The 24,460-nt window shown below is 44.5% G+C and overlaps 1 protein-coding gene across 1 annotated transcript in view; it reads left to right on the top strand.

Moving 5' to 3' along the window:
- Positions 1-17,279: 17,279 nt before the first annotated feature.
- Positions 17,280-24,460, top strand: part of ACOT12 (acyl-CoA thioesterase 12) — a 131,049-nt gene continuing 123,868 nt past the window's right edge. The window contains exon 1 of the mRNA XM_040341645.1: positions 17,280-17,605. Within this exon, the coding sequence (XP_040197579.1) occupies positions 17,595-17,605 (11 nt within the window). The 5' untranslated portion in view covers positions 17,280-17,594. The remainder of the gene's footprint in view (positions 17,606-24,460) is intronic.

Below are 24,460 nucleotides of genomic sequence, written 5' to 3'. Positions count from 1 at the left end.
TGGTATAGATCTCGGGGGGGGGGGGGCCACATCATTTATTTTGTCGCAAGGTTACCCTTAAAATCCATACATACCAGACCTGAAGGGCCTGGTGTAAATTCTGGGGGGGACCCCACAAGCCATTTGTTTTTAAATAGTGGCGAGGGGTTCCCCTTAACCACTTTAATACACTGTGTTATATATACTACACTACCTGAACTGATAGACTATAGAGTCTACACTATATACTGTATCTAGTCTACACTAAATGCAGAGTATATATATATATATATATATATATATATATATATATATATATATATATATATATACATACATATATATATATATATATATATATATATACACATACATATATATATATATATACACACACACACACACACACACACTAGACTGTATATGGTTTTTAATATATATATATTTATTTTTAAATACACTGCCACTAACTAACCTGTCTGCCTAATCTAGCTCAATCCATCTCTGTCCACAGTCACACACTATACACGGCCGCTATGTAAGCAGCCATGTGGGGCATGGACTTAGTCCCCCTGAGCCATAATTGGCCAATTTTGTGCCTTGCAGCAGAGCACGCTGTGATTGGCCAAAGCATGCAGGTCAGGTCAGGTGCATTCTTTGGCCAATCATCAGACATCAATGCACTGCGATCTCGCAGTGCATTATGGGGCCAATTATGGGTCTTGCAGCAGAGCACGCTGTGATTGGCCAAAGCATGCAGGTCAGGTCAGGTGCATTATTTGGCCAATCATCAGACATCAATGCACTGCGATCTTGCAGTGCATTATGGGGCGTTCTGCGGTGATCGAATTTGCCACAAACGCCCCATAATATTCGCTGTTCGGCGAATGCCCGATGTTCGAGTCGAACTTGCGTTCAATTGCGTTGAACATTGAGCTCATCCCTACTTCTTGTTTACCATAATTTCATTCATATGTTTTTTGACTACTTCAAAGCCAAGGTTAGGTGTTTTCCAAGCCTTTCCAATAGTTAATTTAGTTGCAGTAAACAGATGTAAGGCCAGTTGACATTCTGGACAAAGAAATTTTGCAATCGGTTTGCAAAGAAGAGCCTCATAGGGGTCTCTTTTAAGATCAATATGAAATAAAGTACGAAGAAGAGTATAGACCCTGACCCGTAGGAGGACCCCTATGTTATAACAGGACACTGGTTGAGAAACCCTGTTGTAGACTTTCAAGTTTTGATGGCATACAGGGAATTCTTTGTGAAAGGTGCTTTACATCATATCTATGGCTGTGATACATGTAACTGTGTTCAAACTGAACAATAACAGCTATTTGGCACTGGATCCACAGAACCCACAAGCCTGCATTTACAATATTGTACGTGCTCCTGTAACAGCTGGATTCTGGTTTCCTCTCCAGCAAAATGGCTTGGCAACAGCGCCAAATCTAAAAACCATGTGAAAATCTTCCCCTTTCCGCATCATTCGTTCGCTGTGTGGCTCATTACTGTTATGCTGCAGGGTAATTATAATCCATAGTCTGGAAGGATGATGTCTGTGGGGGTCAATCACGCTGCAAAATCTTGTACTGTTCACCTGAATTGAAGTTTTACAACATTAAATACTGCCTGGGGATTTGGTGTTTATGGCCCCTGTAAGAATATTATGGGATATACTGAAGAACAGAGCTTACTAAACTTGTTCCCGAATGAGAATACTATACAAATTCTGTTTCAATTTCTAATCACACAGCTGTCTTAGTCATTTCAGGATGGCGGAGTATATTTTCACATTTAACCACTTGGTGACCAAGCCAAAAATGTATAATACCATTACATACCTACCTACATTTGAAAAATTATTATGGCTAATTGTCCAGGGACATTTTTTGTACATAGGTACATACACATAGGTGCCTCTGATGGGTGCGTGCTAAAACTTTTTTAGGAGGAAAGGTTTTTTTTTTACCATCACTAAATCTTAAAAAAAAAAAGTGCCCTATGTAATATGTTTATAAGATAAGTTCTCTTTATTGATGCATCATTAGTATTTTAGAGCCCTCCAATGAAGCTAATAAAGCCCATTATCTTCTTCCCTGGCCCTTGAGGGAGTGACAGTACAAGTGATGTTTTACACATTGCTGTTCTACCTGGGGAGATCTTCCTACCAGCAACACTTGCCATGTGGGATTGGGCCCTCAGGTGGGACAGTGAAACCCAGGAAGCATTGTAGGGGAGGTTTCATTGGAGGGGACACTCCAAAGGTCACAGAAAGACTCCACCCTTTAGGGAGTGTATGTAAACCCTCTTCACTGCAACCACCAAAATACATATGGTGATAAGAGGGTTAAAAACATGACTAAATGTCACAAAATATTTATAAATTATAACCGGAAAAAAAGAGTGGTGTCATTTGGGTAATTGTTACATCTATTGTGATCATTTGTAGAGCATTGGGGTTAATGGCCGCAATGATAACCCCCAACTATGGTGTCAGTAGCTGCAATAACTCCCATCACTGGTTTCTGTAGCAGCAATAATAGCCTCCAGCATTGGTGTCATTGGCCACCATAGTAACCCTCAGCATGAGCGTGAGTAAGGGGTGAGCAGCAGCAAAAATAACCCTCTGCTATGTTGTCAGTGGCTATAATACTAACCCCCAGCACTGGTTTCTGTGGCCGCAATAATAACCCCTAGTATTGGTGTCAGTGGCTGGAATAATAACCCCCAGCATTCGTGCCAGTGGCCGCAATAATAACCCCCGGCATTGGTGTCAGTGTCTGGAATAATAAACCCCAGCACTGGTGTCAGTGGCTGAAATAAAAACCCCAGCATTTGGTAAATTGTAAATGTCCAAATAATAAACCCCCGCATTAGTGTCAATGGCTGAAAAATAAATTCTGGCATTGGTGTCCGTGGATGGAATAATAAACCCCAGCATTGGTGTCAGTGGCCAGAATAATAAACCCCAGCATTGGCGTCAGTGGCTGGAATAATAAACACTAGCATTTGTGTCAGTGACCAGAATAAAAAACCTCAGCATTGATGTCAGTGGATGGAATAACCCCCAGCATTGGCGTCAGTGGCTGGAATAATAAACACTAGCATTTGTGTCAGTGACCAGAATAATAAACCCCAGCATTGGGGTCTGTGGATGGAATAATAAACCTCAGCATTGATGTCAGTGACCAGAATAATAAACCTCAGCATTGATGTCAGTGGCTGGAATAATAAACCCCAGCATTGGTGTCAATGGATGGAATAATAAACCCCAGCATTGGTGTCAGTGGGCACCATAATAACCCCCAACATTGGAGTCAGTGGCAGCAATACTAACCCCCAACTATGTCAACCGCCCCTCTACATTGGTGGTCAGTGGCAGTGCTATTCTATCCCCTCCCCCAATTCACACTGGTGGTCAGTAGGGATAGAATTAAGCATCTCCACCTGATCACACTCCCAAGCTGCTCTCCCTCCACCGGGGGCCAGACTTTCATTGGGGGGAGCTGCAGAATGCTGGGACTTGCTCTGTACCTGCGCCCTGCCCCCATGTAATGGGCCTTGCTTCCATGTAATGTGCTCTGCCTTTACATAATGGGTCCTCCCCTCATGTAATGTGTCCTGCTACCATGTAAAGTGCCCTGCCCCTATGTAATGGGCCCTTCTCCAATGTATTGTGCCTTGCTTCCATGTAATGGGCCCTGCCCTTCTGTAATATGCCCTGTTCTCATGTAATCTGTCCTACCCCCTTCTCTCTTATAATGTGCCTTGTTTCCATGTAATATGTCCTGGGCGCTCAACCGTTTTGTTCGGCCCGCCTAACTACCACAATGCACTGCACTGCTGCACAGTGCATTGGAATCCCTGATAGGCTGCAGCAATGAGCTCTGCCCAATCAGGGCACATAGCTATGTCAGAGCCCTGATTGGAAACTGTCATGATGAATCTATCCAATCATGGCTCACTGCTTTTAGTCTCCCACCCCACACTATATAAAATATTCTTCCTATAGCGGCCATTTGCAGTGGGATATAGGCATGGAGAGAGTTAGAACAGGACTCTGTTCAGTGCTACTAGCGAGCTAGTGTGCTACAGTGTACTATTGTATTGTATTCTATTCTGAGTGTAAAGTATCATTTTAGTGTGAATCTATTGATAGTACAGTGTGAGTGTAGTGCGACCATTAATTTTTACTTTTGTGTCATTTTATTCCCACACGCATGCGTGGAAGAATGATGGTTCAGCGCGGGCACGCGCATTGCATTGCAATCGGGACTCCCTGCTGGCCTATAAAAGGCTGCCCATACCTGCATCAAAATTGCTGGATAGTCTTCAGCTCTTCCCTGTTCCTGAACCTGCGTTATACTTTCAAGTGATTCCTGTTGTGACCTTGGCTTGCCTCCTGACCTGCTCTTAACTCTCTTCTCCGGGTGTTTGACTCCCGACTTGGCTCACAGACTTTGCTATACTTGCACCTGCCTGATTGCCAGTGTTTGACCCCCGGCTTTGCTCACAGACTTTGCTTATCACTTACCTTTGACTGACCCTCAGCTGGCCTCACCACAGCCTCCAATCTGCTCTCTCGTGCTGTACCCTCAGCCAGGCTTTTGCTGAGTATCCAGAATACTCCTTGTTGTCTCCACAAGCAAAGTCTCTAAGAGATCATCAGCTCAAGCCTTCTCCAACTTGCTGGCAACCTGTGCTCCTTTGAGCCCTATACCTCCTGTACCACCTTCAGGGGTATACTGCGCTTAGCTGCAAGGTGGAGCCTCTCTCAGCATCTTGGCCTCGGAAAACGGACACTGTGCATGTGAAATAATAACATAGAAAGGGCAGAGATACTCTGTCTGTCACAAGGATCTAGAAATACACTCAACAGCTGTAGTTAAACTATTAGATCATAGTAATACTTACATAATGGTCCCTTCTTGCTTGGGATTTAGCAGCATGGACAGGACATGTCACTGAGTCTTTCTCTTCGCTCCACTTTCTCCTTCTGGGGTTTCAAAGCCAATGGCCCAGGGACAGGAAGTGTATACATAATATATTTTTCAGGCATCCACAAATTCAGACAGTAGAGGGCAGCAGATTCCTATATTCAATTTTTTTGCTCTTTATGCATTACTATTGACTTGTGCGGAAAGAAAAGGAGTTTTGGGGCCAAATTATAGCACATCTACACAAACCTTTATGCCCTGTACACACGATCGGTTCGTCTGATGAAAATGGGCCGATGGGTTTTTTCATCAGATATCCGATGAAGTTGACTTTCATCAGTCTTGCCTACACACCATCGGTTAAAAATCCGATCGGGTCCAACGCGGTGACGTAAAACACGACGACATGCTGAGAAAAATTAAGTTCAATGCTTCAGAGCATGCGTCGACTTGATTCTGAGCATGCATGGATTTTTGACCGATGAATTTCCCCACAGACGATGGTTTTTTTCTATCGGTTTTTTAACCAAAAGAAAATTTTAAAACAGGTTCTATTTTCTTTCACCGATGGGAAAAAAAACAATGGGGCCCACACAAGATCGGTTCGTCCGATGAAAACAGTCCATCGGTCCGTTTTCATCAGACAAACCGATCGTGTGTACAGGGCATAACACTTAACACCATTCACATGGGCATATTTAATTGTACACCTGTGTGAAGGGCTATGTATACCCTTACAGGATGCACAGGTGTTCTGTACATCTGTGTGTGGGTGGTCCTATTCAAGTCAGCTGGGATGCAGCCTTTAGCTGGGGACATTCACTGCACGGGGCCAGGTGTCTTGCATATGGTTCCAGAACAGGTTCTCATTTCCCCATCAACCACAATCCCCTAGCCTGACTAGGGTCCACAGTTGGGTACACCAGGATCCCTCTTCTCCATGTGGGTATCTCATGAGATGTACAGTTTAGTGTGAAATACTATCCCACTTCACAGCAGCAAGGTAACTAGTATTCCACTTCAGACACATGAAGCAGCCATAAGCTCGGTCCAACTCCAATTTTTTTTTTCACGTTTTCTATCTGTAAAAACATCCGTTTTCAATAGCGCAAAACATCGCATTAAAACAGATAAAGTGTGCCTAAAGTACAATGGAGTTTAGTCAATCGCTCTGGAAGGTGCATCCAACCATAGGTGTTCAACGTGAAATTCCCTGAAGACATTGCGTCTCCCCTAAGGTCGGGGTCCAACTCAATTTTATTTTACATGTTCTCTTCACAAGTCTATTCAAATCAACACCTTCTCAATTGATCATTCAGCAGTTCTGTTCCAATGGTGGTGTATCTTGATGTGCCCAATAGTGGAGCGGTACTTTATTCTTGGGTATAGCTAAAAAGGATAGTTCTTGGGTCATCTCTCTCTCTCTCCTGGTTCCTCTCTTCCAATTTGCCATGCTCCACCCCAAATATTTCTGTGATCCCGCCAGGAGAAAATTAACTAGTTTTGCTTGCTGGAAGGATTTTAAAGAAGCAACATAGACCATGACCCCCGCCTGCAGGCTTGCAAGCAGACCTCCCCCAGTACTGGTAAGCTGATAGACATGACGATGGAGAAGGCTCCCCTCTTTTTCTTCCTGTTTTGTACGCTTCGCGGCCCAGGTGACCCCGACGCAATGGGACCTGGTCCACGTACTGGAGGACTGGCTTTACCCCCCTATCTGTGGTCCTAGTTAAGAATATGTAAATAGTTTATTGTCCATAATCTGGGCACAGGTGCACTTTAACTGTGTCAAAATGGGTTAAAGAGGAGGAAGAAGTGAGAAAAACCTTTACCATGTATTCAAGAAACATTGAAATAATCCAGAAATTCATCATCACATTGTGTGTGTCTAGAGCAAATGCCAGACCATGTGCCCAAGCCAGCAGCACTGAAAAAAATTCAAATAAATCACAATATCTGGCTTGCGGTCTAATACCTCACTATTGCATAGTATACAAAGACTACATAGTAATTAGTATTAAACGTTCACTAAATAAAAGCCTTCTTCAAATTACATGTAATACTGTTTACGTGTGTATGACTGGATAACGCATGGGAGGCAGGATCTAGTTACACGTTATTATTGCCTGAGAAGGCAGTGTAACCTTATCAGTGTGGAAACTCTCCTTACAATCCAAGAAGTCACCTTGGTGTATAAATACAAATAAAGCATCACAGTGTGTTTTAATTCAGACTGTCAGTGGACTTTAATAGGTAGCTGCCACACAATTTTTCTTTTTTACACACAGACTCCAATTAATTTTAACTAAATAATTTTGTCTGCATAAACTGTATGTAATATTGAAATCCTGCTCTGTAAAGTAAATACAGAAAGTGAGCTTGCATTAAAAGTTATTATTGAAGTATTTACCGTGAATTGATTTTGTATTCGACTGTCACAATAATACAAGATTTCCCTGCCATGTTTCTATTTTATTAAATAGAGCAATTTATAGATTAGCCACTAGAGGGAGCTCTGTATTTTTCTATTACTATTCAACTTCTCTTAAGCAGCGTACACACGACCGTTTTTCATGACGAAAAAAAATCTATTTTTTTAATTGGTCATTAAAAACGATTGTGTGTAGTCTTTAACGACGGGAAAGAAACGCGCATGCTCAGAAGCAAGTTATGAGACGGTAGCACTCGTTCTGATAAACTAGCGTTTGTAATGGAGATAGCACATTCGTCACGCTGTAACAGACTGAAAAGCATGAAGACTGAAAAGCGCAAATCGTCTCTCACCAAACTTTTACTAACACAAAATCAGCAAAAGCAGCCCAAAGGGTGGCGCCATCTGAATGGAACTTCCCCTTTATAGTCCTGTTGTACGTGTTGCACGTCACCGTGCTTTGCTCGAGCATTTTTTTTCACGATTGTGTGTAGGCAAGGCAGGCTTGACAAGAATCAGGCCCCGTACACACGACCGAGTTTCTCGGCAGAATTCAGCCAGAAACTCGATCGGAGCCGTATTCTGCCGAGAAACCCGGTCGTGTGTACACTTTTGGTCGAGGAAACAGACGATGATCTCGTCGAGCCAAATAGAGAACATGTTCTCTATCTCCTCGTTAGTCAATGAGGAAACTTGGCTCGCCGAGATCCTCGGCGGCTTCACAAGGAACTCATTGAGCAAAACGATGTGTTTTGCCCGTCGAGTTTCTCGGACGTGTGTACGGGGCCTCACATTGAGAAAACTTTGTTTTTTTCCATGACATTAAAAAAGGGTCGTGTGTACGCAGCATAAGACTACTTTCACACTGGGGCAGCTACAGCATTAGCGCTAAAGGAGCGCTTTTCGGCCGAAGAAGGGGTTAAAACAGCGCTCCCAAACCGCTCCAAAGATGCTGCTTGCAGGATGTTTTCTAACGCCCGCAAGCGCACTGCCCCAGTGTTAAAGCACTCAGGCTTTTACACTGGGGAGGCAAGGCGCTTTACAGGCACTGGGCCAGATCCAGAGAGAGAGTATGCCGGCGTATCTACTGATACGCCGCCGTACTTTCAAATTACCCGCGTCGTATCTTTAGTTTGAATCCTCAAACAAAGATACAACGGCATCTGGGTTCGATCCGACAGGCGTACGGCTTCGTACGGCTTCGGATCGTAGATGCAATACTTTGGCGTCCGCTGGGTGGACTTTGCGTTGTTTTCCGCGTTGGGTATGCAAATGAGCTTTTTCCGACGATCCACGAACGTACGCGCGGCCGTCGCATTCTCTTACGTCGTCGCTAGTCGGCTTTTTCTGGCGTATAGTTAAAGCTGCTATTTTGCGGCGTATAGATAGACTTGCCATGTCAAAGTATGGCCGTCGTTCCCGCGTCGAAATTTGAATTTTTATTTTTTTTGCGTAAGTCGTCCGTGAATAGGGATGGACGTAAGTCACGTCTAAGTTCAAAAAATGACGTTGTTGCGAAATTTCAAAACGGAGCATGCGCAGTTCAATCGGTGCGGGGACGCGCTTCATTTAAATGAATCACGCCCCCTAATCGGCGATTTGAATTCCGCCGCCAGAAATACACTACGCCGCCGTAACTTTCAGTGCAAAATCGTTGAGGATTCGAAATTCCGCCAGGTAAGGTACGGCGGCGTAGCGTATCTCTGATACGCTGCGCCTATCTAATTCTCTGTGAATCTGCCCCACTATTTCTAGCACTAAAATGCCTCAGTGTGAAAGGGGTCTTACTAAAAGCATAAGATATCAGCTACACAGGGAGGGCATTGTGTTCAAAGAGTCATCCAGCTCATAGACATCCATTGTGTGGACTGGAGGAGAAGTAAAGGACAACCATTGCATAGCATTGCAGAAAGCAGGGCCTCAGTCCCCAGGTACATATATTATATAATTACAAATTACACACAGAAACTATTTTTCTTTAAACATAACAAAATGTGCATTTACTATATATTTTTTTTTTTTTAGGAGCCTGGAATGCATTCCCCCGGCGATCAGCAGATCTCCCGCAGACTTTGGCCCAGATACACAGAGAGCAAGGCGCACATTACGCCGCCGTAGAGCAAACACCGTACCCCACGCCAACATAGCGCGGAGAGGCAAGCATTGCATTCAGCAAGCTAGTGCTCCCAACGCTGCACCAGCGTGGCGTGGGTTTCATAGGCGCAAGCCGGCGTAGGTGGAAGTGGGCGTGACCCCATGCAAATGAGGCGTAACTCCATGCAAATGATGGGCCTAGCGTCAGACAGGTACGTATACACGAACTGCGCATGCGCCGTGACGTGGACGCATGCACAGCACCCCCCTGCGCCTGCTCACAACCACGCCGGCACAACTGCCTAAGCTACGCCGGATCACAGCGTACGCCGTGAACATAACGTACGCCCAGCCAGACACACGTCCAACGCACAATATGCCGGCTTGTGTTCCCTGGTGCAGACCTGTGCATGTCCATTGCCGGGTTGCACCTCATTTATGGGGAATAACTTTACACCGGACGTACAGCTTACGCGCATCTCGCGTAGCATGCGCCGGGCACACGCACGTTCGTGAATCTGCGTATTTGCATGTTTGAATGGCTAATCAATGGGAGCAGCACCATGCGCCCAGCCCATATGTGCGCCCACCCTACGCTGGCATGTGCAAGCTACAGCGGCGGGGTGTAGCTTGTTTTTAGGTGCATGTTGGTTCGTGGGTCTGCCGCACACATACGCCAGCGCACATTTGCACTTACGTCGGCGTAACGTGTTATACGTCGGCGTAAGTGCTTTGTGAATCTGGGCCTATGAGTGTAAGCGGTCTGAATGTACATCGTATAGGCAGGCAGTTTCACACTGACAGAAAGAATCAATGAACTACCACAGCCAGAGGTGTAACTAAAACCTTCAGGGCCCCGATGCAAGAATCCATGAAGAGTGCCCCTGGCCCCCGGCCAGTGCCCTTCCCACTGATCCTGGGGCCCTTTACTCCCATCATGGGACTCTTTATTACGGTCCCTCAGCGGGCCCCTTTCCTGCCATCCTGGGATCTCCCCATGGACCTGGACACAAGTGCAACCTTTGTGACCTCAGTAGTTCCGTCACTGGTATCAGTATTTTCTTTTATTTTTGTTATTTCTTTTTTTTTACCATTCTATCTTTTTTTATAATTTTTTTAACATGAATTTTTTTTATTATTTAACCACTTCCATACAGGGCATTTATACACCTTCCTGCCCAGACCAATTTTCAGCTTTCAGCGCTGTTGCACTTTGAATGACAATTGCACGGTCGTGCTACACTGTACCCAAACTAAATTTGTATAATTTTGTTCCCACAAATAGAGCTTTCTTTTGGAGGTATTTGATCACCTCTGGGATTTTTAATTTCTGCTATTTTTTAAAAAAAAAAGACTGAAAATTTTGAAAAACAAATGCTTTTTTTTTTTTCCGTTACAAAACGTTGTAAATAAGTATGTTTTCTCCTTCACTGATGGGCACTGATGGGGCTGCACTGATGGGCACTGATAAGGCAGCACTGATGGGCACAGATGAGGTGGAATTGATGAGCACTAATATGCAGCACTGATGGGGCACTGATAGGCAGCACTGATAGGTGGCGCTGATAGGCGGCACGGATGGGCAAAGATAGGCGGCACGGATGGGCACAGATAGGAGGCATGGATGGGCACAGATAGGCGACACAGATGGGCACAGATAGGCGGCATGGATGGGCACTGATAGGTGGCACGGATGGGCATGAATGGGCAGGTGGATGGATAGTGGGCATGGATGGGCACTGATAGGTGGCACGGATGTACTGTACTGTATTATATTGTACTTATGGATGCCAATCAGTGCCAAACAACAATGCCTGCCAATCAGTGATGCCCATTGTGGGCACTAATTGGCATCCATTGTGGGCACTGATTGGCATCCCTGGTGGTCTGGTGGCATCCCTGGTGGTCTAGTGTGGGCATCCTCGGGGGGATGTGCTGATAATCGATCAGCTCAAACCCCCCCCCTGTCAGAGAAGCAGCCGATCGGCTCTCCACTACTCGCGTCTGACAGACGCGAGTGAGGAAAAGCCGATAACCGGCTCTTCTTGTTTACATCGTGATCAGCCGTGATTGGACACGGCTGATCACGTGGTAAAGAGTCTCTGTCAGAGACTCTTTACCTAGATCGGTGTTGCGGGGTGTCAGACTGGCACCCTGCAACAATGATCGCCGCGTTGCGCGCCCTCAGGGGCGCACAGCGTCTCAATATCCTGAGGACGTCATATGACGTCCAGTCAGGATATCGAAACCACTTTGCCAACGTCTTTTTGCAATAGGGCGGGCGGCAAGTGGTTAAAAAAAATGTTTTAGGACTTCTTTTGGGGGTGCTTTGGTGAAATATCAGGGATCTAAACAGACCTCTGATATTTTACCTTTGAGACAGAGACACTTCAATCTCCATCTTAACAGCCTCAGCAGCACAGAATGAATGAACAGGAATATCTCTGTACAAAGCTTCCAGTTCATTCATAAACTGAAGCATAGTAAACACAGTTTACTATGCCTCAGCTATGAATAAAAAAGCAAACAAAAAACAGTGATCGTTATTGATCAAGACTCAAGATTCATCAAGACAAGGAAGGGACTGGGAAATGACACATTTACTGGCTCCTTCCCCGCTCTCCCTCTGGACAGTATACGTCACAGCAGCAGTGTTCTCTGTCAGCCTCTTACAACATGTAAACAGTCACAGTAGACAGCAGGTAGAGTGAGCTATCCTGCTGCTGCTGCTGCAAAAAAAAAAAAACTATTGATAGTAAACCATACTTATTTAACCACTTGGCCACCGGAACGCTTTACCCCCTTCATGACCAGGGCATTTTTTGCTATTCAGCACTGCGCTACTTTATCTAGCAATTGCTTGGTCATGCAACACTGTACCCAAATTAAATTTATATCATTGGTGTTTGATCGCCACTGGGTTTTTTATTCTTTACTATGTAGCACCCTCCTAAATAGGCGCTAGGATTAGGTACATAGGTTTAATGTTGGTTCACTGTGTTTTGTGACGCTGTGTTTGTGATAGGTAAATTTACCTTTTTCTGCCACAGGGCAGTACATTCTATAAATAAAAATCAAGTAAAACATCCGATGATTACAGCCCCCCCAGCCCCCCGGTTTACTTACCTGAGCCCTCGAAAGTCCCGCGTCAAGAATGCGCTAGATCTCGGCCCGGTCTTCTCGGCTCTTCGTTGGATAGATTGATAGCAGCGCTGCCATTGGCTACCGCTGCTGCCAATCAAATTCAATGACACAGGCGCCGGGGGGGCGGGGCTGTGTCAGGCATTCGTGTCTATGGATGCAAATGCGGGACTCGGGAGCGCGCCCTCAAGGTAACCCCCTTGGTAAAGCGTTTCCCAGAGGGGGTTATCTGAGGCGGGGAGGAGCTGAGACAGCCACTGTGGGACCCTAGAAGACGAGGAGCGGGGCCACTCTGTGCAAAACGAGCAGCACAGTGGAGGTAAGTATGACATGTTTGTTATTTATTTTTATTTTTTATATTCAAACCTTTACAATAACTTTAAGAGTGACCTAGCCATAAGCCTCTCTCCCACAGCTCTGTTCAAGAGACAATGGGCCAGATTCAGAGAGAGATACAATGGTGTATCTCCTGATACACCGTCGTATCTCAGGCCTTGTACACACGAGAGGATTTCCGCTGGAAACGGTCCGCCGGCGGATTTTGATTTGATGGCTGTACACACCATCAGATCAAAATCCCCGTGGAATACATCCGCAGTGACGTGGCCGCGACGATGACGTGGCGACGTGAGCGACCCTGGAAGGTAAATACTTCCATGCATGCGTCGAATCAATAATGATTCGACGCATGCGAGGGATGGGATCGGACGGACTTATCCGGTGAGTCTGAACAGACGACCGGATAAGTCCGGCGGACAGGATTCCAGCGGATAGATTTCTTAGCATGCTAAGAAATGTTTATCCGCTGAAAATCCGTCGGCTGGATTTTTATCAGCCTGAAAATGTCCGCTAGGCCGTACACACGACAGGATCTATCTGCTGGAACTGATCCGCGGATCAATCCCAGCGGATCGATCCGGTCGTGTGTACGGGGCCTCAGAGTTAGGCTGGTCGTATCTATGCGCCTGATTCATAGAATCAGTTACGCATAGATATGCCTAAGATCCGACAGGTGTAACTGTGTTACACCGTCGGATCTTACCTGCAATTTAAAAATGGCGCGGGGGGGCGTTCTCGCTGATTTACGCTGAGAAATATGTAAATCAGCGAGATACGCAAATTCACGAACGTACGCGGACCCGACGCAGTGTTGTTACGACGTTTCCATAGCGGTTTTCCCGGCGTATACTTACCCCTGCTTCTATGAGGCGCAGCCAATGTTAAGTATAGCCGTCATTCCCGCGTCGATTTTGAATTTTTTTACGTCGTTTGCATAAGTCGTTCTCGAATACGGATGGACGTCATTTACGTAAGCGTCGAAACCACTGACGTCCTAGCGACGTCAGTGGGAGCAATGCACGCTGGGAAATTTCGCGGACGGCGCAAGCGCATTTAAATCGGCGCGGGAACGTGCCCGATTTAAATAGTACACTCCCTCTAGCCGCGGAATTTGAATTCCGCCGGGGGTTTTACGATCCGCCGCCGCAAGTTTGGAGGTAAGTGGTTTGTGAATTACCCACTTGCCTCACAAACTTGCGGCAGCGGATCTTAAATAACATAGATCACGCGGATCTAAAGATCCGCTGATCTATGTGAATCTAGCCCAATAAATCTCTTTGCATTCTAAAAGTGTCTGGTGTCCACCTTTTCATCTTGCAGTACACCTACCATGCCTTGTAACCCACTCTACACAGAAGGATGACAGCTGTCCCTGACTCTGGAGGTCACCATTAGGCCTCTAGAGGTCCCGGACTTTGCTACACATAACTGGCTGATCGCTGTAGAAGTGGAGAATCAGCGTCGTATTCTTTACTCCTTCATTGATTCTGTGTGTCTTCCAGGTCCTATGCTAAGCAGCTGCATAGTAACTGCAGGGGTCATCCGCTTGGCTCTGGTGCCATTTGGAGCGCATTTTCCCCAGTGAATGCAAAGTGCTCTCTGAATGGATGAGGTGGATTGACAGGGTAGTGACTAGGAATGGGCTCGGCCATGCAGGAACAAAAATTGTTTCTGGACATCCGCACTCTGAACAAGTTGTAGCCTTTATTAAAAAAAAGGACAGCACTACAAGTCACGGCGACATAAAATAAAACCCGACTGCTGACGCGTTTCGCACTGAAACTAGTCATCCCATGTTTGGGATCCTAGTTCCAACCCACCTGCCCGATCCCGCCAGAAAGCCAACACCGCACTCCACTAATCACAGGCAGTGAGACATTTCCTGTTCCGCAGCTGCACAGACCGGGAAATGTCTCAATGCCCAAGATTAGCGATGTGCAGTGTGCAAATATGTTTTAAAAAAAGGGGGGTTGGAACAGGGTGGGACTTTAATTGTGCCTCTGATACATTGATTTATAGGAAAAAATAATTCTGCCACAAGGCAGTACATTCTATAAATAAAAATCAAGCAAAAGTAATTTACAGTCTTGAAACATATTTGCATACTCTCAAGGGATGGTGCCTCTGTAGGAGTTTTTGTGATTCCACGTTCACCCCAAACCCTACACATAGAGATGTGCAGTATTGGCTTCCTGGCGGGATCGGGCAGGTGGGTTGGGACTAGGATCCCGAACACACCCGAGCCCATCTCTAGCTGTGACATCATAATCCCCACTACAATCAGAGGACACTTTGCATTAATTGATGAAAATGAATGCGTTCTCTGAACAGTGCCATGTAGGCTACCCCCTGCGGTTACTATGCAGCAGGGCAACCACTTATCATGGGTCCTGGAAGACAGCGAGGATCACTGTAGTAGAGGTGGCTACTAGATATGTTCTGCTTCTGCAGGGATCTACCAGGTATGGCACATGTCTGCTTACACTGGTCCAAACTACACTTACAATTACTGTAACTATGTGGAAAAATCTATACCCGGAGTCCAGCTTTAACATAGCTACCGGAAAGCTTTGCTGTACACACTGCTTTTATACAAGTGGAAGCTTAAGACCCCTTTCACACTAAAAATAGCGCTGCTATACCGCCTGAAAAACTCCTGCCCAGCAACCTCAATGTGAAAGCCAGAGGGCTTTCAAACTGAGGCGATGCGCTGGCAGGAGAGAAAAAAATCTCCTGTCAGCAGCATCTTTGGAGCGGTGAGAGGAGCGGTATGTATACCGCTCCTTCCCATTTAAAACAATGGGAAACCTGGGCAATACCACCTGCAATGCGCCTCTGCAGAGGCGCATTGCGGGCGGTATTAACCCTTTATCGGCCGCTAGCGGGGGTTAATACCGCAACGCTAGCGGCCAAATCTCGCTGCAAATCCGACGGTATAGCGCCACTATTTTTAGCGGCGCTATACTGCCACCGCGGCTCCCGCCCCAGTGTGAAAGGGGCCTAAATGTAAAGGGCTAAGTGAATACTATCTTTTTACTTCTCCCAGTGAACTTGTGCTTGAAAACATCCAATTACATAAAAAAAATATATATATTTTACTGTTGTGCTCTTTTACACATGCATTCAAAATAGACAGTTGGGTCGCGTTTTTAACACTTCCTGAATGCCTATTAATGCCACACAGAATTGTTACAATAGGGAGCAGATAGAGGTGTTCACACTGCAGCATTAACATTGCTACGAGGCAAAAATAATGCTGCCTGTAGAGTTTGGTGCCCTGAGTTTGACGCCTTGCAACTGCCTCCATTCATTTCTATTGAAGCGCACCAAAGCCGCACCTTATATGCACTGTAAACGCACCTATGGCGTTTACAGTGAGGTTATAGAACATCAAAAGTGATCATTTCCCATTTCAGCCTTGTAATTAAAAACTTACACAGAGGGCATTTGAGATGTGTTGCCTGGCGCAACAAAAACGCCTGTAAAACACATCCTCAGTGTTCATTAATGCTTAAGGTGTGTTAATGCGCTTTTAGGCTGCTTTAGAATGTAATGCAAGTGTGAAAAAGCCCTCATTGACTGTTTGAATTAAACACAGCCAAGATAAAAAAAATACCTCTTTATAAAATACCTGTGGAAAGAAGTATGGAAGATAGCATGGACGACATCCTTGTAAAAATACTAGGTGCTTCACTGTCACGATAATAGACTGAGCGCAATGTTTTCTGAGATACTGACCTAGAACAAGCATGCGGCAGGTGAAATCAGAAACTACTAACGCCAATGGATCAGCACCTGTGATAGGCAATAGCATTTATCAGGAATCAGCAATTGTTTTTATTTATTTATTTATTTATTTATTTTCTTAGGCTGGATTCACACCTATGCATTTTTAGTGCATTTTGCAGATTTGTACTACAGAACGTGTTCCATAAGAAACCCTGGTAAATGGACTGTAGTGCAAAATGCAAAAAGCACTAAAAATACATAGGGGTGAATCCAGCCTTACTGCAGGTTTCCTTTTAGGCTGGATTCACACCTATGCATTTTTAGTGCTTTTTACATTTTGCAGATTTGCACTACAGAACTTGTTCCATAGGGAAACCATATTAAATGGACTGCCGTGCAAATCAGCAAAATGCAAAAAGCACTGAAAATGCATAGGTGTGAATCCAGCCTTAGTAAACTACCCTCTTCTGTGCACACCCTCAAAGGAAATCTCTCCCTGCCCAAAGTTGAATTTCTCTGTGTTAAACAGGCGTCTCCCTGAATAAACTAGTAATTATCCAATCCACATTCAAATAAGCATAACCTGAACACCCAACTTGTATACCGCTGCTACTAAGGAAGAGATTCCTCAGCCTGAGCTGGAAAAGATCATAGTCTGTGCTTCACCAGGAAAATCCTGAAAACTTGGCCTGAATTAGTAATGAATTTTAAATCCAGTAATAACTCCTCCCCCAGAATAGTACTTATACACCATGCATAGTGCAGGGCACTGCGGCTTCTGCACACCATAGATATCTGTGGGCCCTATAGGAAGCCAAATACTGGCTTCAGTTCCTATATCACAGTTTAAGAGGGAGATCTAGATCTGGGCACAGGAGCTGGCATACATTGGTCCACTGAATAGTTTGTAGATTGTGGCAGTCAAAGACCCAAACACAGAGATGGCCAGCAGGTAAGGATTTACGGGCAATAAACACATTAAACATTACAAACCTTTGGTCTGTTGGTTTACAACAGAGATTTATCATTTCAATAATCTGAATACAAAAACACCATCTGTTTAAATAATAGATTTTGGGACTCTGGTCAATGAGGATTATGGAAGGCACATAACCCATTTTTGTTGCACCTACTAATTTGTAAAGCAGACTACAGTATATGCATGCTAAATAACTGTTATTTCAATATGTAAATCTGTTTATAAAGTACAGTTAAACCTTGGATTGCGAACATAATTTGTTCCGGAAGCATGCTTGTAAACCAAAGCACTTGTATAGCAAAGCAAATTTCTCTATATAAATAATGGACACTCAAATGATTTGTTCCACAACCGTTTTTTTTTTTCATGGGTCCTTCAGTTTATAGTCCATATAAATAGATTATAACAATGTGATGGGTTGTGTAACCATAAAATGTCCATCCACCAATAGAAGCCTCCACAAAGGGATTAGAAGCAAAATCTAGCGGCGTATAAATGAGAAGAGGCGCCTCTAAGTGTAGCAATATGTTGCTAAATGTTTTACCTTCATTGAGGCCGGATTCACACCTATGCGAATTGAGTGTGGCTTAAACCGCGTCCAATTCACAGAACATTTCTAAATACATTAGTTTCAATGAGGCTGGTTCACATATGTGCGATGCATTCGCACTGCGCATTACAGAAAAACGTGTGCGTTTTCTAGGCATTGCAGTGCGGCTCAGGTGCGAATTCAGGCCCAATATCTTCTATGGGCACGCATCTGATTCGCAGATGTGTTTAATTTCTCTTCAGGATTTCTCTCATTCTACTCAATACCCTTCCCCCCCTCCCCTCTCCCAGGTCTCCAAATTCTCAGCTAAAACGGAGATGATCTGCTGAACAGCTCTCTTATCCTTTTGCAGAGATAACCGAGCTGGAATTCGCACCGCACAAGTGTGAATCCGGCCTAAATGTAACCATAATGCTCCACTAAGAGCCGGTTCACACTAGGGCAGCACGACTTGCCAAGCGACTCGGCAAGGTGATCTGCCCACGGCCTCAGAGGCGACTTGAAAAAAACGTCTGTATTAAAGTCAATGCAAGTCGCTCTGAAGTCGTCACAAAGTAGTACAGGAACATTTTTCTAAGTCAGAGCGACTTGAGTCGCTCCTATTAGAACGGTTCCATAGTACAGAGCGGAGCACGACTTGTCACGACTGAGTCTGAGTCGCCCCTGTGTGAACCGGCTTTTAAAGGCGCCTTCCTTCTCTTTTATACTCTGTTGTGACTTGATGCTACTTGTATATCAAGACATTGCTTTTCAGGGCTCTTTCACACGTCCGTTCCGTTCGTCCGTTTTTTGGACGTCCGTTAACGGACCGCAATGCTTCCCTATGGGCTAGCGTCCGTTAGCGGATGAGCATCCGCTAACGTCCGTTAGCATTCGTCTGCGTTCAGTTCCGTTTTTTTGGATGGAAGAAAACCCTATTTTTCTTCCGTCAAAAAAACGGAACGGACGAAAAACGGACGTTAACGGATGATCCGTTTATCATCCGTTCCGCTAACGTCTGTTTTTCTATGTAAAAACCCCCAAAATGAAAAAAAAAAAAAAACGGATGGAAAAACGGATGGAAAAACGGATGGAAAAACGGATGGAAAAACGGATGGAAAAACGGATGGAAAAACGGATGGAAAAACGGATGCAAAAACGGATGCAAAAACGGATGCAAAAACGGATGCAAAAACGGATGCAAAAACGGATGCAAAAACTGATGCAAAAACTGATGGAAAAACGGATCAACTGATGAAAAAAAAACTGATCTGAAAAACTGAACGGACGTGTGAAAGAGCCCTAAGGGTCCTTTCACACGAGCGGACCGTTCGCCGCTCATTACAAGTCCGTTAACAGACTTGTAATGAATCCCTATGGGATCGCGTCCGTTAGTGGATGGAGCATCCGCTAGTGTCCGCGTCCGTCGGGATCCGCTTTTCTGAACGGAAGAAACCCTATTTTTCTTCTGTTCGGCGGAACGGATCGGATGCAGACGGACAGACTGTGTGCGGGGACCGCCCTATCCGCCGACAGCTCAGCGGGGATCCCCGCTGAGCTTTGGCGGACACACGGAGCGGACCCAGAAACGGTCCGCTCCGTGTGAAAGAGCCCTAAAACAAAATTTTGCTTGTCCTTGCAAGATGCTCTCAAACCAAGGTTTCACTGTGTATATAAATAGTATAGAATGTCTGTGTACTGTATGTGTGTTTTTTGGAATATAATCAGCTTTTATTGTGATATCAGAGTGGTGATTGCTGACACTAATTCCCTGTACCCAGGCAGTGTCAGTGTATCGTTGGCAGGAAACCTTACTCCTTGGTGAAAATTGTCTTTGCTGAAATCCATACACTGCAAGTGAAGCAACTGCCATCAATGAGTTAAATCTCCTGCTATAGCGTAATTAAAATGTCATGCTTTGCTGTAGCCTAGGAGTGCACAAATTATCAGAAGTTCAGATATGCTTCTAAAATATCATGCAATCATTGGCTTGTTGTCATTTCCAAAACAAGAGACTTTCAGTAGTGCAATTGAACAATCAATTGCCCCCAATTGACAATTATTTCAAAAGCTCATGCCACTAAGATCACTAATGAATAATCACAAAGCACCGTGATGGTTGAGGTGACACACATGACTACCTATTGTATAAACTACACAATTGGCCTTGAAGTGGCATTATTGCACAATGCAACAACTGAGTGTGACTGATTTATTTCCTCTTGGCAATAATTTGCTAGTGATTTTAGTAGATTGATACAGCTACTAGTATCATTTGTATTATAGCTCTGGGTATATCATACCTCCCAACTTTTTGAGATGGGAATGAGGGACACTTATCAGCAAAAGTATGAAGGCATAGGACACACCCCTTGCCACGCCCCCTTAAAGGAGAATTGTACAAAAAACAAACAAGGGTTAATCAAGCGCACTCCGAATGAAGCTATACATCACTAAAATAACATATATGGATATAGAGAGGGAAGGGAAAATGGAGGGGGGGAGGGATGGGAAGGGAGGGAAGGAGACTAGGGCAAAAATCAAATCTTTTTGAGAGAGTAAAAATGGCAGAACTATATAGTAGTCCATTTTGGGCAAGTCCATAGTAATGTAACTATACTGTCGCAAAAGAGGCTGGCAGCTTGCAGATGGAAGCAAAATCTGAAATGGTAGAAAGGAGAGAAAAAAAAGCGCCTTCTTCTAAGACTACCTGATTACTACGCGTAGAAGGCGCTGCTTTTTTTCTCTCCTTTTGTACAAAAAACAAGATTAATTAAAGTGCTTTTTTTTTTTTTTTTTTTTTTTACCACTACTATTCCTTTATATTGGCTTTTGAAATTTACAAATGCAGCAATTTAGAAATTGGATGAAATGTTTGGCACTGGGGAACACTTTTTGATAGATAAATAGTGCATTTTATATACAACTATATAGATCAGACCAAAATGAGTGACAAATGAGGAGGAATGAGGGACATTGCTCCAAATCAGGGACAGTCCCTCGAAATCTGGGACAGTTGAGATGTTATAGGGATTAATGCGGAATTGCAGGTGAAACTCGCAAAATTAGAATATCGTGCAAAAGTTCATTTATTTCACTAATGCAACTTAAAAGGTGAAACTAATATATGAGACTCATTACATGCAAAGCAGGATAGTTCAAGCCGTGATTTGTCATAATTGTGATGATTATGACTTACAGCTCATGAAAACCCCAAATCTACAATCTCAGAAAATTAGAATATTACATGCAATCAATAAAACAAGGATTGTACATAGAACAATATCGGACCTCTGAAAAGTATAAGCATGCATATGTACTCAGTACTTGGTTTGGGCCCCTTTTGCAGCCATTACTGCCTCAATGCGGCGTGGCATGGCAGCTATCAGCCTGTGGCACTGCTGAGGTGTTATGGAAGACCAGGATGCTTCAATCGCGGCCTTCAGGTCTGCTGCATTGTTCGGTCTCATGTTTCTCATCTTTCTCCTGGCAATGCCCCATAGATTCTCTATGGGGTTCAGGTCAGGCGAGTTTGCAGGCCAATCAAGCACAGTAATCACATGGTCATTGAACCAGGTTTTGGTGCTTTTGGCAGTGTGGGATGTGCCAAGTCCTGCTGGAAAATGAAGTCAGCATCCCCATAGAGCTCGTCTGCAGAAGGAAGCATGAAGTGCAGAATCTCCTGGTAGACGGCTGCGTTGACCCTGGACTTAATGAAGCACAGTGGACCAACACCAGCAGATGACATGGCTCCCCAAATCAACACAGACTGTGGAAACTTCACACTGGACTTCAAGCATCTTGCAGTGTGTGTCTATCCATTTTTCCTCCATACTCTGGGTCCTTGGCTTCCAAATTGCAGATGCAATTTCAGATGCAAAATTTTCTCTCATCAGAAAAGAGGACTTTGGACCACTGAGCAACAGACCAGGTCTGTTTTTCTTTAGCCCAAATAAGACGCATCTGACGTTTGTTATTCAGGAGTGGCTTGACAAGAGGAATACGACATTTGAAGCCCATGTCCAGGATCTGTCTATGTGCGGTGGCTCTTGATGCACTGACTACAGCCTCAGTCCACTCCTTGTGAAAGTCCCCAACACTTTTTTGAATGACCTTTTCCTGACAATCCTCTCCAGGCTGTGTTCATCCCTGCGGCTTGTGCACCTTTTTCTTCTACACTTCCCTTCCACATAACTTTCTATTAATGTGCTTTAATACAGCACTTTGGGAACATCCAACTTCTTTTGCAACTATCTTTTGAGGCGGTCCCTCCTACATGGAGGGTGTCCAATGATTGTTTTCTGCACAACTGTCAGGTCGGCAGTCTTTCCCATGATTGTGATTCCTACTGAACCAGACTGAGACAATTTAAAGGCTCAGGAACCCTCCTGTAGGTGTTATGGCTTAATTAGCTGATTAGAGTGGGACACTTTAAGCCTAGAATATTGCATTTTTCACAATATTCTAATTTTCTGAGATTGTGAATTCGGGGTTTTCATGAGCTGTAAGCCATAATCATCACAATTATGACAAATCACGGCTTTAACTATCTTGCTTTGCATGTAATGAGTCTATCTCATATATTCGTTCCACCTTTAAGTTGCATTAGTGAAATAAATGAACTTTTGCACGTTATTCACATTTTTCAAGTTTCACCTGTACACTGTACCTGGCCACCACAAACCAAAAAATGCTATTTAATTGTTTTTTATTATTCATATCAAACTCCCTACCCATCAATGCTTTATTTTGCTGAGAAATCACTTTGAAAAACACCCCTAGCAAAATCAGACGCTCGGTTGGCCAACAATTGTATCGTGCGTATGAGGCTTTAGTCTCTGAAATAAACAATCCCATACCTTCCTACAGCTAAACTAATACTGGAGCTGTCAACCCCCAACACATCATTTTCACATCATTTTTGAAATCTGCAGTTTTCATAATACCTGGCAATCCTTTCCTTGGCAAGTAAATGCCATATATAGGGCAATTATGTTTTGTCCTTGTCTCCCAGATATTCTACTTTAACGTTGTCCTGCCACATAAGCTTTCTGAAGTGGTTATTTCAACACATTGCATAAGAATGGCCCACTGTTGTCACCATTAGGATAAGGTGACCAGATTTTAAAAATGAAATCCGGGGACTTTTTTTTTATTTTGGGCAAATTTACGAATTCATAAGCATATTTTCCTCAAATGATATATGAAGTGTTTATGGAATGATTGTATGATATTGTTAGAGATGGAGTTCATTTCTCACATTTCACCCGTGAGATAAAAAAATTTACTTCTTAGAAATTAGGATGGATGGTATGGGGCTGGATGGATGGTGTATGGGGGGGGGGGGGGTGAGAACTGTATATGTTGATGGTGTATGGGGGAGGTGAATTGTTGAATTCCTGACACAATACCCCAAACACTTAATAGCCTAGTCTCCCAGCGCAATCTCTGCACAGTTTTCAAGAGAGCAGCAGGTAATATGGAGGCTCCACCTGAAACCCCACCTCTGTATGCCTCCTCCAGCCAGAGCCCAAAGCAAGATGGAGGCTCCACCTCCGTGTCCCACCTGTAGCACACTGAGTGGATGGAGGTGCTGAGTGCAGGGGGTAGATGGGGAGGGAGAAAGTTTGGCCGGCAGGAGCAGATATCACTGCAGACATGACGGCACAGTGAGCCATAAGTGGGTCGGGTGAGGCACTGTCTGGTTAGAGGCAGGCAGAGACACACAGACACAACCCTAAGTCCGCCCCTGCAATCCAGGGACAAAACCGGGGACAGTCTTGGGCCGGGGACTGTGTCCTCAATCTGGGGACTGTCCCCTGAAACCGGGGACATCTGGTCACCCTACATTAGGACACCCACCTGCTCTAAAAAGCGATCTGCAGTAGAATGTTTTTCAGAGTTGAAAAGTGGCTGCCGGACATTACATTTTTACTTTTTTTTTTTTTTTTTTTTTTTTTTTATAAATCCCTAGGGGAAATTTTGTATTGAAATACTGCTTTGCACCAAGCAGCTGGCTTGTGGTATGCGTTCCAGTCCCATTGGTCCCCAAAGGGTGTGTTTGATAGGTGGTACCTCCTGTTGAATCCTGCAGGCCAAGTTATATTTGCCACAGTGTGTGTACTACACCATCCAGCTACAGTATTAGGATTTAGACGAGTGGGCAGTAAAAACATAATCGACCACTTTGGAAAAATGGACAGGATCTGGCTAGTCTAGACTATAAAGTTTCACTCAAACAACGCACCTCATCCCAAAAATATATAGGGAAAGTAGAGCAATGGCGGGACTGTAACGGT

The sequence above is a fragment of the Rana temporaria genome, chromosome 1 (genome assembly GCF_905171775.1).
Source record: "Rana temporaria chromosome 1, aRanTem1.1, whole genome shotgun sequence".
Taxonomy (NCBI): domain Eukaryota; kingdom Metazoa; phylum Chordata; class Amphibia; order Anura; family Ranidae; genus Rana; species Rana temporaria.
The sequence above is the reverse complement of the archived record's forward strand: the minus strand, read 5'-3'. Positions and strand labels throughout refer to the sequence as shown.